This window comes from Harpegnathos saltator, unplaced genomic scaffold, assembly GCF_003227715.2.
Source record: "Harpegnathos saltator strain DR-91 unplaced genomic scaffold, Hsal_v8.6 scaffold498, whole genome shotgun sequence".
In the NCBI taxonomy this organism is placed as follows: Eukaryota; Metazoa; Arthropoda; class Insecta; order Hymenoptera; family Formicidae; genus Harpegnathos; species Harpegnathos saltator.
The window spans coordinates 545,579-560,949 of record NW_020230313.1 but is presented as its reverse complement, the minus strand read 5'-3'; the positions used below and the strand labels follow the sequence as shown (position 1 = coordinate 560,949).

Genomic DNA, 15,371 nt, shown 5'->3' with positions numbered 1-15,371 from the left:
CGAGCTGAATCTCTGAGCGGGCGAGTCGCTCTTTCGTTTATGCAATCGCTGTGCGACAATGATAACAGATTCGTCGTAGCGTGCGCCCTGAATTTCGAGAAGAGACGAGGATGTATTCTTGCATTATCTTGTACGACAGTACGCAAGAAGGTATACGAAGGTGAGAGACACATCAGGTCCCCGGTCGAATTTCGCGATGGACCAGAGTGCAGCGTAGCGCGAATATTCTCAACGGAAAAACGGCATTCCACGCGCGCGCCGTTCTTCGACGCGCCCGTCCGCCCGTCGCGGGTTATTCCCCGGAACAGAACACAAATGTTATCCGAAGAAATGCGGATATCGCGCTCGATAACGGTAGTAGCGGAGCCAGGAGCTGCGGAGGAAGAGGCGCACCGCAGTGAAGAGAAGATGTTGCGCTTTCGACTGATCCGAGCGGGAGGATCTCCGCGAATAAAGCGTTACGTAATTCCGCGGCGACTTTTACCGCGCGGCGTCACCTCCGCCACCACCACCGCCATCTCCGTCGTCTCCGCTGCCTCCGATGACGATGACGACGATGACGACGACGACGACGACGACGACTTCGCCACGGACGGTTGCTACATGCAAAATCCAGGATAACACCGCCACTGTGCAACAATGAGCCGCGCGAAGTGCACCATTACGCCGGCAGAAAATCCGTGTACCCGCATCTCTCTCTTCTCGCTCTCGTCCTGTTCCGTGCCATTGCGCTCTGTTCTCGCCGCGGAACCGATTATTACCGATATACCGTGTATACACGGGCAGAGCCCGTTCGATCGGCTCGGCCGCGTATACTATCCTCTGGCTTCCTCGACGATACACACAGTGTCATTCACCGAGCGCATCTGAAACGCGCGCGGAACGATTTTGCGACAGGCTAATGATGATGATTGATGTTCGATTTGCTCGAGCGAGCACTGAACTATATCGACATCCGTTCGTGAGCGATACAAGTTGAAGCTATCAATTGGACGTAGTTACGGTAATAATGAGCCGACCGGCTCATTTTTTGGGGGCTTTTAGTCTCGCCTGCGCAGAGTCGACCGCGGTAAGCGTGTCTGTACGTCTGATAACACGTAATCTGTACGTACGTGAAATTAGAGCCAACGCAGGCGTAACGGCGGCACCGTAATGCATCACACTCGCACTCGTAATGAGAGAATCGAATTTTATTTCTAGTATTTCAGGGGAAACATTCAGAGAGCCAGGAAAGTATATTATCTTTATAATTGATCCTGTGTCGGCTTTGCCTCGAGCTTTGTCCAAGCTTGTGCGGTTCTTTCGGGTGAATAAAGGAGCCGTCTGAAATGTTCAGAGTAGTTGTCTCGCCGGTATACAATGAATGATCCTATCCATTACAAAAGAATAGGCTTCAAGATGAAGGAAATACATATCACACAGGCCTCTAATTAAAGCGTCGTTAAACGTAGCCGGGGAATCGCTGCGTTTATAACGGAGCGGTCCTCTTCAATAAATAACAGCGGATAAGCGATAATAAAATCTACTATAATTGCATAGGCAGAACTTTTGCTAACGACGCGTTTGTTTCAGGCGGCAACGTGTCCGATCTGTGTGTGTGCGTGTGTGTGTCTTGATCCTGAATCCTGAACTCAAGAGAGGAAAGGCTGAATTAGCTTGCTTCGCCTCGTTATTTGGCGTCGGTGCCAGTAGAACTCGCAGCACAGGAGAAATATGGACCCAACTACGCCTGGAAGAAGCAAAAGCATGAGGAGGATCCTCGCCGGTAAGGCGAGGTATTATTATTTCTCGGACGATTTATCCCTCGCAAAAACGTTACCCATGAAAAGCACGAAAAAGATGCCCTGCATGTCCAACACGTTTACTTTGCGCTCATCCACGCCTTGCTTGCCGGAACTGTCCGAGCATTTGTCTTTCATCGGTATTTGCTCCGTTATCCACTTGGTCATCAATCCGGACTCGTGCATGCGATGTAACCTGGATGACGAAGTTGATTCTTGCAAAACAGCAGGACGAAAGCGCGAAAGAGTTACAGTGGCGATCAAACTCCTCGCGTCGTCGCGATATTTATTGACGCAAGATTAGTATATTATCGAGATTACATCGCTCCGTTCGGTCGCAAAGTGACCGAACGGAGCGATGTACGCACGATGATAAAAATGTGTTGGAATAATGACGTTCCGGGGAATTAAGAATATCATGAACTGCTCTTCTGCTTTTGTTCCTTACACAAACCAATTGTGCGCGCCGAGCAATAATTGACTCTTACTCTGCGTTGATAATTTTCGTATAGGGGCTATCTTGCGAGATGATCATCGCTATGGGCTCGTCCATAAATTCATCGGTGCTCAGAGAAAAGGAACATCCGCCGGTTGATAACAGGTCGTTTCTCATCAAGAACCTGCTCGGGCGATATGTCATTATCGTCATTTTTGCCGGCCGAGCTAATTCGTGCTATGACGATATATACGTGACGAAACATCGAAATGAGAATGAGCCTGAATATCTCTCTTCCTTACGGAAGTACGTGGTACGATTTTTTTACACCCTTTCACTGCTTTGAATTAACTTCCCTTGAGAAAATTATTAAAATATTTGGTAGTCCTGTTTTGGGACGTTTTTTGGGTCGCTGATTACGAATCTAAAGTCAGATTTGCAAAATTCAAAATGGCGGACTCAATATGGCGATCATGATGTACAAAATTAATGAAAATTCCAATTATTACCGATGGTGTATGGATTTTTCGGATCGCTGATTACGAATCTGAAGTCGGATTTACCGAATTCAAAATGGCGGAATTTATGTGGGAAAATGTTCAATATTGCATATTTATGCTTGCCAGAGGTTAAACATTATTCATTTTAGAGTGAAATGAAAGTTTGAGATTTGAGATACAGAATGAAAAAACTAGGAAAATGGAGCTAAAAAGTGCAGAGAAATCAAATTTCAGCCGCTTTTGTAGAAATATTTTTTTGTAAAAAGAAATCTAACCTGCAAAAAAATATTGAAAAAAATATATGTTTTTGTACAACATCAGAAAAATATTTCGATGCGAAAATTTCAGACCTCTACGTTCAATATTCTCCGGGGAATCGATTTTTCCCTAAAAGAAAAAAAGCATTTTTTTTCCACTTTGATTTGTTATAAATAATTACAAATGAATAATTTGGTATAAAAACCTATTTACGAGTACGTTGAACGACTATTCAGTTATCTGGAAAACTCAAATCCCCGATTAGTTTTTCAAAATTATGTGATTTACAACGCAAAATTGAATCGAGAAAAGGTGGGAAGTCCAGGGACTTTCCACTAACAGTGAAAGGGTTAAGAGAACGTCACACAGTGCTGGATGAAAAACTGTGTTTATTCTAGTATCCGAGTATCGTTGCCTCTCTCTCTCTCTCTCTCTCTCTTTCTCTCTCTCTCTCTCTCTCTCTCTCTCTCTCTCTCTCTCTTTTCGACATTTTCTTCTCATACATATTCGTAAATGATAGAGGGGATAGCAGGCTGTTCTCGTTTAAATGGCCCGCTGCGTGCACATCGTGAGATTACCTCAAAGTGCTCCTCCAGTCGATTAACACGTGCTTGCCCGTCTTCACCTTTTCGATCACTTCCACCTCCTGTGTCGAATTGTAAATTTCGGAGCGTTCCCACATGATATGATATTTCTCTTCCTCTGCATTTTTCAGGTACTCCTCCAAAAAGCTGCCATTGGGAAAGCCCCAGGTTACTCTGCCTTTATGAGCGATAAGGTCGTCCACTGTCAGAATGGCAACGTCCATATTCGGGAATGTCAGAAATGCGACCAAACTTCCGGAGTAAGTCGCTACCAAGACCATAACGACCAACCACCAGACGCCGACCAGCAAGCGCGCGCTATCGCAACGGGGTAAGTACATTCCTCCTAAAATCATGCGCATACGACCTTGCAGTTTTCCCGCGAGAAATGCAGCATTTCTCTCGTATAATTCTCCTAAATATGCATCAACAAGAGGAGAATGAGCACAGAATGAGCCAAGTTTCTCTTGACGAAAACCAAAGGCAACCAATGAAGATGAAGGGCAAAACTGTTCCATAGTAGCAAAGCGTTTTATTATTGAAAGAGACAACCCGGTGACTTTCAAATAAACTCGTGGAAACTAAATGTAGCGATGTCAAAAACGAAAGATGCTACCTTGTTGAAGTAGAGCTCCGTAGACATACCATACGCATTGCCAGGACGAGTTGAGCCCTGACGTCTTCGTGCCTGGACTGTACTTGTGAATCAGGTACAAGATCGGGCCCATTATAATAATGGATGCTGCCAGGCAGGCCCACGTCTGGAAGCAAAACTAGCCCGCTTGAAGGCATGCATGTACAAACGCGTGAAATACATCTCACGTGAAATAGATCAAACATTGAGGGGAGAAAGAGAAAGGAAGAGAGGAAGAGAGAAGGAGAGAGGGAACAGTTGATAATGAAATATGCCGTCTGATAAATTCAATACCGAGTCAATTTCCACCTATTTTTATGCTGACGATCACTGTTCGAAAATGTCACCTCTTCGTCCGATCTCTCTCGCCGTTTCAGACTTTACATTTCATTTCGTTACGTTTTTTGTTCACTGGGCCCTTCAATCACACCGAAAGTGTAATGATAATCGTCACGGGACGTGTGTGTAAATTACCTCTTTGGCGAAGGGCGCCGTAAACAACAGCGCTCTAGAAAGTTGGTTAGGCTTTGCGGTCAAGAAGCTATACGTCTGAATAAAAATCGGTATGGTGAAATTGATCTTCCCTCTTCCGCGGTCATTCACGGTGTAGGCGCAGGCTGCGAGAAGGACCTTCTTCGTGTGAATCATGTCCATTATTTCCATCGGAATTTTCCTTGTGTTTGACGTTAACACCTTTTGGACGTTCGAAGCATTTTATAGTTTAAGGTCGCGTCAAAAGTACATATACAGGTATAATTTACTTCTAATCTAATCTAAATACAACAAATGCATTATTACAGACAGAGGAGCGAGCGAGAAGGAGAGAGCATCTTCTGTTTGCACGACGAAGTTAAAGTTAGCAAATGTAACATCCATCGTACTGATGTTTAGTACTTAATAAAACATTGTCGTATATACGTCTTACCACGTCGGCTTGAGTCTCGTTTTGCGTGAATTTTACAGTCCGATTGCTCGTCGGGCTGAGTACGGTGTATGTGAAGTTTAATTTTTTGCCTAAATATTTGATGACATCGAAGATCAGACCGCCGTATTCCTTTTCCCCGGAGTTCGTCAGCGAGATGCTCTGCCACGGTGGATTCTGCAAGGACGCGACTGACCCTTCGTGTGACTCACACAGAGAAGAGCGCACATTTTACGTACGTGGTACGTGGCGACTGGCAAACTGATCCCTCGGAATCCGTGAGAAATGTGCGGGAAGATGACATCGGTCAGATTCGCGCCGAGACTGGGAATCCACATCCCCGAATCTATCAGGTGCGCAATATTTTTGCCACGAAGAAAAAAATTGCCCCACGTTATGGCCGAGGCGAATCGCCAAAACAAGCACTTGCCGCAACCGCCGCCCGAAGCGAAAGTATCGTCGGTAAGCTTTATCTGCCGGAAATAGTTGTCGCGCGTGTACAGCTTCCGTCAAAAAAGGAACCTCGATAGCGACAGTAAAACGCGATACTCGGTGAGTTTCGAGCCGACTTTTCGGGTGAGATCAGGATCTCTTGTGCGATACAATATACATTATAACGTATAACACCGCACAGTCATGCACTGGACAACAAGCATGACCGTTGAAACAGACACGAATTGTCATCGAAAATATATGCAAACTAGAGATGTGCGAACTATTCGAATCTGAATCCCTATGATTCGAATCCGAGTAATTCGAAAATTTCGAATCGAAGATTCAATTACGAATCAAATATATTAGCGTGCATTATATTTGCATGCATCAAGTACAAAACGAGACATCTGGGCCTGTATGTTTGAACCCTTAACTTGTAATTAACTTAACTTATAATTAATAACTTAATTATAAATTACTTTAAATATTTAAATATACATATTTTACTTTAAGATGATATTACAATATCAATGTCCCCTTTCATATTAAAACCTTCCATCATTATGTGCATGTTTAATAGTCATGTTAAATTTTTTAATGATTCGATTCGATTCGAATTCGAATGAAATTTCATAGATTCGATTCGATTCGATTCGACATAAAAATTCTTGATTCGCACATCTCTAATGCAAACCCGATCTTTCTCGAAAAGTTTGCACCTTTGTAATTTTTGAAGAGGTTGCTTAGTTAAGTTACACTAGTCATCACTTTTGCACTACCGATTAAAATGCAAATACACAAAGATACAAACTTGGATGTTTTTGAGTATCTCCCGACGCCTCTCGCGTTTGTTCAGTCGAATGAATTCAAACTCCTCTTCGCTCACACGATTGTACAACTCAATCTCGATCATCAGCGACAATTTTAAAGCGTTAGCCAAGCTTCCAATTAACTCCTGGACACGGCACAGCAGTTTGGCCTGAAAGACAACTCACTCGATCTTTTTCCCAAAAAAAACACACAACGAAGAGAAAAGAGAGGTGCATAAGTATAATAGGTTTTTTCCTTTGCGAAAAAAATGCAACGATACAATCATTGAAATCGTGAGAGTGTCTCTCAGGAGATTAAAATCTGCGCGTAGTTAAACAAGGAACAGTTACATCGCAATACGTGTCGTTGTCAGTCGAGTTATAAGCGAAAGCCACATTTGCACCTTCCGACAAGTACTCGGTGAAACTGGTAATATTCGTAGCATTTCGTACCATACTGTCGGCGATTACGTACAACCATTGACTATCAGGCTGGACCATATTCAAATCTCTTGCCTTGAAGAACATACACACACACACACACACATATTAAATACTTCAAAAATGTTAAAAAGCAAATAAAATGTAAGAAAGCACTTGAACTCGAAGCGAAGGCAATGCAGAGTAAAAGGGAAGTTTATAATCAATTTACAAGACTCATTTCAGAGGAGATTAAAAATTTTCGAATCTTTACGTTTGCTTAAATTTTCAGAGTTCGTCTTTAAATTCTCTTACTCTAAGAACATTCTTAAAATTTATCTTCATTTTGGATCCTGCAGTCCTCCGCAGTCAATCCGTTGATTAAAATTTTGCATTTAAAGGAACTTTGTATTTTAGAAACAAGGCAAAGTTTTGTATCTCAGGCGAGTTTCCTATGAAAAATTGCGGACAATTACTTCATCTTTACTGTACTGTTCAACGCTTAATACATCTTCCGCACAAGTGCGTTTGAATAGCGAGCAAAACTTATCGGGATGTATTCCTTACAACTTCCATCACATCGAAAGCTACGTCTGTAGTGACGATCACGAGAAAGCATTTCCCCAATTGATCCACGTGAAATTTCTCAAGAATCTCTTTTATGTAGTATTTCTTGCTACGTTCAGAATTGGCATGTTTGAAAGCGAACAACGATCTAGAGACCATGTTGAATTTCTTGTTCGGCAAAGGGGTCGATACAGCCTTAGTGACTCTGCTGATCGTATCTCTATCTGCAATTCATAATATAATTCCGTTTCCTAAGGAAGACGAGCGAAAGCAAATTCAGGAGAGAAGATGTGAAAGCTAGGAAAGAGAAATGAACGATTATAAAATGCGGGATTAAATTGAGTCACCAAATGTGTCGTCGTGCAATATGTTGATATTGTTCCAATTCAAGACGTCGTAAGATCTTAGATCGTAGAAAATCTGAGACAGCTCCTGGCCCGCCACTACTAAAGGAATGCTCACACCATCCGTGTCCGGAAATCGCGGGCAATCTTGCTCTTCAAAATAAATATACTGTCAAAAATACTCATGTCAAGATGGAAATGGAGAAAGGACGAAGCAGTCAAATTAAATCTTGACTTATCTATTGGGAATTTCTTACTTCAAGAAAATACGATCTTACATTTTTTTTCGCTACACACACGCTTGTCTATCTCGAAACAGTTGAGATGTATCACACTGACGCAACGCGATCTCGCGAATGGCAACAGATAACAAAGCGGCAATAGATAACGATATTTGTAAGTAACACTTTGGTCGCTACTATGATGATCACAGGATTATAATTGCATCATTTGGAGCAACGACTCCGCACTCGCCTCGACGAATAGAAAATGAGGACTTCTAAATCTGCTTTTTGTTTGTCTCTTTATTGGATATCTCTTCGTATATGTACCTGTTATTGCTAAATGCACGAGGTCTTCTTTGTTCGCAGCTTCGTGCAGACTCCACGTTTGTTGGCACGTTGTCACCGATAACAGCATCGTGAAATCTTTACGCGCGTCGGACGTCCAAAAAGAAATATTATTTCGCTTCAATTACATTAACTGACACGCGATATTCTGAATATATTCTAAGTACACGACGTATAAATGTGACAGACGACGATGGTGATAGGGATGGTGCTGTGTAACGGTAAACGGTGTGACAATATTTAAAGGTCGACCTGGCGCATTGTTCTTACCTCGAAGATTATTAATTTTTGCATTACGAAAGACGCGCACATTTATATCACCCATATGCATCTCCTCCCTCGCGATGTTCGTGATGTATTCGTGAATCCTCTTCGTGACGTCGATATACTCGTGTTTCTTGTCGAAGAAGCTCTTATCGATGACAACCGCTGATTCAAAAAATGTGTTCTTTATTATTACGTCGTTGCAGCGTTGAGATCACTTCAACGTTGTAAAAATGTAATGATCGCGAATTTGTCCGTACCCATCGAGGCGTTGGCAGACATGAGCGACGGGAATTCATTGAAGGCATTACCGAAATTCAGGATCCACGCGAGAAAGAGGACGGAAATCATGTCCGGTCGTATTGAAACACGACGCGCGGACCGGTCGATATATAAGGGAGGACATTGCTTAATGATGAATGAGTTCATTACTTGGCTGATTCATTATTGTCGCATTAACCGGAACTTGGTCAAAGCTCGGTCGAAACGCAATCGCAGACTGAGCGCGTTGCGATTCTCACGAATTGAGGGAAAGGTCGATCTTTCAATAACTTATCAGGAACGATCGAATCTCATCGGAACTTGAATAGAATGAATCATTGGCCTAGATGAGCAAAACCATGGTCAGGTCGAGAAATTATTGCAAAACGCTAAAATATGACACTTTTATTGTTAGTCTGCGGTCAATTCGAAATTCGTCCTTCTCGAACGAGTCAGTGTTTTCAATTTTCTACTTCATGTCGATCAAATTCAAAAGTTCTCGCGATATTTATAGTAATCATTTTATTTCATTCGTCGTAACGTTAATATAATATTATACAACAGCAATTATTATTATTATTATATTAAAAATTATATTCACTATTGTGAAACATATAAAGTGCAGCGAATGAAACGTCACGTAAGCCACTTGACTTTGGGCTTATTTTTTTCTTATACTTGTACGTTTCATTATGTTGCTATAATTATTCGATATCTCATGACGGAAAGCGAAGACGGAACGGAAAAGTTACAAATGTGTTTGCGGTCTACCACTTCTCTCCGTCCGACTTAACATGCGATAAGGACATTACCCTTTCGCCGTAAATCCGTGCATACCGTAAATGAAAAATAAAAACGAGAGGGACTCCGAAAGTCGAGTGAGAGAGAGAGAGAGAGAGAGAGAGAGAGAGAGGCTTTTCCTCGCGGAAAGTCGAAAATCAATCTCCACTTTGGAAAATAATTTCAAAAGAGGTGCAACATCACGAAGCAGAGATTAAGAAGGCACGATTAACAAGATCAAAAGTTGGATTCGTTTCTCCGGAATCAGAGTAACCAGCAATTAATTAAATTTTAATTCTGGAAACTTGGAGATATATATATATATATATATATATACTGCGATATCTAAAGAAGAATGAATATTCATTGCCGAAGTCACTTGACATACGTGATAAACACTTGTCGCGAAGAAGCGGAACGTCTGTGCTTTCCTACGATGCAACAACAGCGATACGACGAATTTAATAACGAGATTACATTATCCCACCGATATATACATAACATTGACAAATAATCAATGTGACATTTAATAACGTGATATAATGAATTAATAACGAATCAATAATGAATAAATTTCCATGAGAATTTCAAAGCGCCGCTAACATGATTAGTGGTTGAGGCGCAGCTCGGCTCGGCTCGGCGCGGCGCGGCGCGATTCGAACGACATCGTGCGTGTGCGTATGCAGCTCGCTATCGCACTGGCAGTGTCCGGAGAGGCAGTGCGAGACGGTCGGCTGTGAACGTGTCGATGCGCATCGGAGTCGTGTAACTATGCACGAGTTTGATGTGGAAGAGCATATAAAGCGTACGTGCCTACATCGCGTCCATCTCGCGTCCCGTACCGCTCTCGTTTGCATTCGCGGCGGCTAGTGCGCGCGCGCGTTCATCCGCGGCCTCGTGTCCTCGTGAAATGTCAAGCGTTCTACGTTACCATGGGCTGAATACCGTCTCGGCTGTAGTAGACTCGGCTGTCAGATCACGCACGAGTGAGACAACACGTTACGGGACCCGGAGCGTACGAGAGAGCCAGGAAGCGAGGTAGACGGCACGGCCGACGAAAAGTCCGAGTGAAAGTGCGAGAATTGTCTGTTCTTTCTTTTTCTCTCTCTCTCTCTCTCTCTCTTTCTTTTTCTCTCCCTTCCCTGTGAGACAACGGCCGCGAGAACAAAGACGATAGGTTCGACGAGCCTCTGCGAGCACGAAGAGCGACTTCGCGACATCGCCGATGTTTAATCGGCCGCAATGGAGCCCGAGGAGCCTCTGATGCAAGGGATTCTCCTGCTGCCGCCGCAGGGAATGCTAGGCCAACTCAAGGTTGGTTTTGCATGGGAGATAACTCAGGATGCACTAAGTTGTCGCGATACGCGATAACGGGACAACGCATCATCTGCGAACGGCCCATCCTCTCCGCCTCCTCCTTCTCCCTCTTGTTTTTTTTTCTTTTTTTTTACACACTCCTTCGTTCCCTCTTCCGTTATGCCGCTCAATCTCCGACAACATGTGTACACGCACGACATATGAATTGTGTAGTATTTTTTACTTGCATCTGACGATTTTTCAAGCAGTCTTTGAAATATTTTTGAGGGAAAAATTTGTATCATGTATAGATACAGCGTTGTGTGTAAATTTTTTATATCATCAGCCATTATTTACATCACAGGGCAGTTTCAAAAGAACATACTTCTACTTGTATGTAAATACAAATTTGACAGTCCAATTAGTCGAAGGAATTTCTGAATGTTACTCGATCTCCATGTATGTTTGTTTCCAGAAAACATGGCACAAGAGATTCTGCCAGCTTTTCAGGACAAGTAATTATGGTATCAAACGTGTGGAAATCTATGATAATCAAGAGGAAGCAATAATGCAATCTCACTCCCCACGTATCATCACCCTAGACGCTTGTATAAAAATTGCTCCTAGCAATCAGTCACACGTCTTTACCGTACGTATCTGTTCTCTTCTTGCTTCTTTTTTTTTTTTACATCTCCGTTTATATTTGCCTTATTACTGTCATTATCTTTGAAAATGATTTAATCGTCGAGTTTGTCTTACACAGGTGGTAACTAAATCAGGAGTACATTATTTCGGCTGTTACTCAGAAATGGAGATGACTCAGTGGATCACAGCATTCCAGTTGGTCGCTTTCAAGGACAGTGTGTCGAATCAAACGATAGAAGAAAACAACGATCTGTATTGCACGAGTGGGGAAGGTGTATTTTCCGTTAAAGTCGTAGAAACGGACGCGTCTAAGCGCTGCGGACTGGAGACAAGAAATTATACGTTAGTGATTGCTGCGGTCGATATGAAATTGATGGACGGAGATATTGTTTTATTTACATGGCCATACAGGTATATCAGGAGATACGGATACAGGGATGGAAAGTTCATCTTCGAAGCTGGGAGAAAGTGCGAGTCCGGCGAAGGCTCCTTCCGTTTGGAACACGGCAGTCAACAGGAGATCTTCCGATGCATGTACTCTAAAATGAGATCTATGAAAAAGTTACTGAACGAGGAGAATAACCCGAGCATAGATTGCAACGACGCTCAATACCACGCAGCTTTGTCTATGGAGCCCGGCTCTAGAGCGGCCTTACCTCCCTCGCCGAACAATTCTAGCAATTTGATCGACATAGATTTCTCCTCTCCGCAAAATTCCCAGAAGCAAACGAGTTCGTCATCGAGCGTAGATTCCACTACCTCGTCGACCAGATCGATAAACAAGTCTAAACCCGCCAAACCACCGCGAAAGTACGTTTTCGGTAATCTGTTAGAGAAGAAGAATCTCGACACGGAATTTCTGGATTTACCCACATGCGGAGAGTATAGAACATTAAGTCAAGCTAATTCGCCGGAATTGTCTCACAAAGCCATCGATAGCGTCTCGTACGAAGATGACGAGAGACACTCGTACGATTTGGTAGAGATTAGGAATGACGCTTGGAAAACGCACGGTATTGATAGCGTGCACCATACGGAGAGGGTGAATTCGAGTTTGCCCATTGAGAGAGACAAGGAAAACGACAACGACGATTTCCAGTACGAGGTCATGATGCCCATCGCATCATTCCCAAATTCGTGCAAGAGCAAAGAGATCGTTACGCCATCAGCGATGCAAAATCTCGCGAAAGCAGAGGAGTCGGACTACGACAAATTAGAACATTTTGGATCCACGTCGAAACACAATCACAAGTACAAATATAATACAAACTCCTCGCAAAACATACATTCCAATGTCTCTCACGGAGAGAACGCCAATTGCAATCTCGTTAATCCGGCGTGGTCTAATTACGATATCGTTGAGGACATGTCTGCTGTTAGACTAGCTGACGACAGTCATCAAGGATATGGTATTATCAGGAAGAAGACAGATCTGCCTGAGAACACTTCTGTCGGTAATACCACAAGTGGCCCACAGCACAAAGTTTTTAATAACAGCGAATATGCAATTGTATCGAAACCAAAAAGGGTGTAAAACGCGCGCGCGCGCACACACACACACACACGTGCGTGAGTGCCAATGCAGAAGTATTAAAACTGAAATATCATTCGGTTTTATATTCTGGAGATATTTTCTTCTACCGTTTTCGTAATTAATTATAAGAATTATAGGAATACGAAAATATGCTAGTCTGCACTGCGTGGCTAGAATAACAAAAAAATTTCTTGCTTTAAAGAATATGTATGGTAAGATTATCGAAATATCGGAAAACATTAGAAACGGCACAGAGATAACTTTCGCGTATCGTCCAGTACTGCGATCTTGTTCGCTTTTTATATCTATTTATAAACACTAGCCTTATTAATTGCCGTTATGAATAATAATCATATCAATGATACATGAATAAATTATAACATTTTTAGCAAAGTTTCAACAAACAAGAAATTCCAAACGCATTTATCCACGATAGTTGTTTTTTTTATTAAAATTGCTTTACAAAACTCAAAAATGGTTAATAGATTGTTTATAAGTATATACATTTGACTGACTCACAGAAATGTGCCTTCTAAAGTGTCTTGTAGAAATATATATCTTAATTGACACCAAACTTATATTACATCACGTGAATGTTAAGTTTCTACTAATATTTAAACATATTGGTGTACTTAGAAATTTATCATGTTAGATATATTATCGTAACTTCATTACCACTAAAAACTATATATACATATTATTGTGCTATTTACTACTATACTACTATTTTTTCTGCTCTTATTATTCTGCAAAAAAACTGTTATTATGATATAGATAATCTATATATTATTATAATTATTGATTATAAATTTCAATTTTATAAAAACAGGTAAACGCAAGTCTACACAAGTATATGTATGTATTTTGTAAATAACTGCATATAGGAATACTTTATTAGACATGATATTAAGATCATCTTGATTGGATCAAACCCAGATCATCACAATTGGATAAACTTATAATTGTTTTATATTATGTGCGCTGTCACAATTTATTACATATATACAATGGATATATGTTTTTAATTTAACTCAGTTGCCTCAATGTTGGTTTTATTACTTGAAGATTCATTATACACTTCAAAACATTCTAACAGTACGTAATATCGATATAAACAGATTGCACTCTAAACATTTTTTAATATCATATGGATTGTATCCTAAAAATTGCTTTATTGAAGTATTATAATGCAAAGTAGTATTATAAACAGTAATTAAATTACATTTTATTCTTATTATTAATTACATATTTAGTGTGTAATTAATGTAAATCGTACACATCTACAGTGAAGCAATACTATAAATTCACCATTATTCATTGTACAAATTATTAAATATCAACATGGCATATAGCAATAACTCTTTATATATTTTTTATTCACAAAAGTGCCTTATTAGCTCAATTGCAAAATTGTACATAAAAGAAATACCGTAATCAATCTAAGAAAAATTTATTGTAATAAACCATTTTTGTAGTAATGTATCTTTGTGCCAAATGAATGGTCTGCCATCAATAGGGATGTTATTGATTATCCAAATAATATAGATGATTAGTAATAAGAACAATGTCGATTGAAGAGAATCCTGCAATATATTTTTAATTTAATATACACGATAAAAATATTTCTTGGAGAACAGATATTGTTAAGATATATTTTTAGCAAATTTTTAAAGATGCAATAGACACAACACATTGTAAAACAGTTCACACAAGTAAATACTTACATGTGTGATCTCTTATGTACTCCTGATTATAAATCTTAACACGAAAACATTGAGTGAGCAAACAAGATTTCTGTATTATATTTTATTAAAACATCTTATAATATATATATTTTGATCACATATTGCAATAGTATTTGTATCTGAATATAAATAATTATTAGGCTTTTTAATACTCCTATAATATCAAAGTGATTTATGTAAACTTTTGATTATATCTAATAATTAAGTTTGTTATATATAGATATATATGTATTATATATAGATATATATGTATGTTATATATACATATATATATATATACATGCACAAAGTATATAATAAATTTATAATGAAATACTTATAAATACATATATTCTTACCTGTGTGTATATATCTTTTTATATTCTTGATTAAAATATATCTCAAGTACAATATCAGCTTTGTTTTGTTACTTTAGTTTCTTCAGTTTTAACAGAGCATTTATCATTGTTGGAATCTTCTATTCTTGCTTTTGCATTAGAATCCTTATGGAGTACTTTAGATTCTTCTGTTTTTGCATTACAGTTTCCAGGTGTTGCATTAAATTCTTCCTTTGCAATAGCTTCATAGTAGCCATCTACATCATTTAT

The 15,371-nt window shown here is 40.3% G+C and overlaps 3 protein-coding genes across 4 annotated transcripts; 1 reads left to right on the top strand and 2 right to left on the bottom strand.

Moving 5' to 3' along the window:
- Window positions 1–1,300: 1,300 nt before the first annotated feature.
- On the bottom strand, window positions 1,301–8,333 carry LOC105181792 (ionotropic receptor 93a-like). The gene is made up of 13 exons (XM_025302558.1): window positions 8,242–8,333; window positions 7,694–7,843; window positions 7,347–7,570; window positions 6,711–6,875; window positions 6,362–6,529; window positions 5,355–5,588; window positions 5,119–5,292; window positions 4,668–4,886; window positions 4,176–4,320; window positions 3,554–3,905; window positions 2,270–2,401; window positions 1,820–1,977; window positions 1,301–1,729 (listed from the first exon to the last, which is right to left on the bottom strand). The coding sequence occupies exons 1-13, from the start codon at window positions 8,327–8,329 to the stop codon at window positions 1,632–1,634; spliced, it is 2,307 nt and encodes a 768-aa protein (XP_025158343.1). The 5' UTR covers window positions 8,330–8,333; the 3' UTR covers window positions 1,301–1,631.
- Window positions 8,334–8,383: 50 nt separating this feature from the next.
- Window positions 8,384–9,027, bottom strand: LOC112589406 (uncharacterized). The gene is made up of 2 exons (XM_025302559.1): window positions 8,784–9,027; window positions 8,384–8,688 (listed from the first exon to the last, which is right to left on the bottom strand). The coding sequence occupies exons 1-2, from the start codon at window positions 8,950–8,952 to the stop codon at window positions 8,384–8,386; spliced, it is 474 nt and encodes a 157-aa protein (XP_025158344.1). The 5' UTR covers window positions 8,953–9,027.
- A 1,238-nt stretch (window positions 9,028–10,265) lies between these two features.
- Dok (docking protein homolog) lies at window positions 10,266–13,807 on the top strand. Of its 2 annotated transcripts, none has more exons than XM_025302528.1 (3): window positions 10,266–10,602; window positions 11,336–11,509; window positions 11,624–13,807. In XM_025302528.1, the coding sequence occupies exons 2-3, from the start codon at window positions 11,429–11,431 to the stop codon at window positions 13,037–13,039; spliced, it is 1,497 nt and encodes a 498-aa protein (XP_025158313.1). In that variant the 5' UTR covers window positions 10,266–10,602; window positions 11,336–11,428; the 3' UTR covers window positions 13,040–13,807. The 2 variants fall into 2 exon arrangements, with proteins under 2 accessions (XP_025158313.1, XP_011137088.1); XM_011138786.3 differs by having other exon boundaries at window positions 10,267–10,878; window positions 11,624–13,806.
- Window positions 13,808–15,371: the final 1,564 nt, after the last annotated feature.

Coding starts and splice junctions, on each gene's coding strand:
- LOC105181792 (XM_025302558.1), bottom strand. CDS start 8,329: ATGCTGTTATCGGTGACAACGTGCCAACAAACGTGGAGTCTGCACGAA. Junction 4,321..4,667: donor CGGCGCCCTTCGCCAAAGAG/GTAATTTACACA, acceptor TTTTGCTTCCAG/ACGTGGGCCTGCCTGGCAGC. Junction 3,906..4,175: donor CGGAGCTCTACTTCAACAAG/GTAGCATCTTTC, acceptor GCATGATTTTAG/GAGGAATGTACTTACCCCGT.
- LOC112589406 (XM_025302559.1), bottom strand. CDS start 8,952: ATGAACTCATTCATCATTAAGCAATGTCCTCCCTTATATATCGACCGG. Junction 8,689..8,783: donor GTCTGCCAACGCCTCGATGG/GTACGGACAAAT, acceptor TTTTTGAATCAG/CGGTTGTCATCGATAAGAGC.
- Dok (XM_011138786.3), top strand. CDS start 10,807: ATGGAGCCCGAGGAGCCTCTGATGCAAGGGATTCTCCTGCTGCCGCCG. Junction 10,879..11,335: donor GAATGCTAGGCCAACTCAAG/GTTGGTTTTGCA, acceptor GTTTGTTTCCAG/AAAACATGGCACAAGAGATT. Junction 11,510..11,623: donor ATCAGTCACACGTCTTTACC/GTACGTATCTGT, acceptor TGTCTTACACAG/GTGGTAACTAAATCAGGAGT.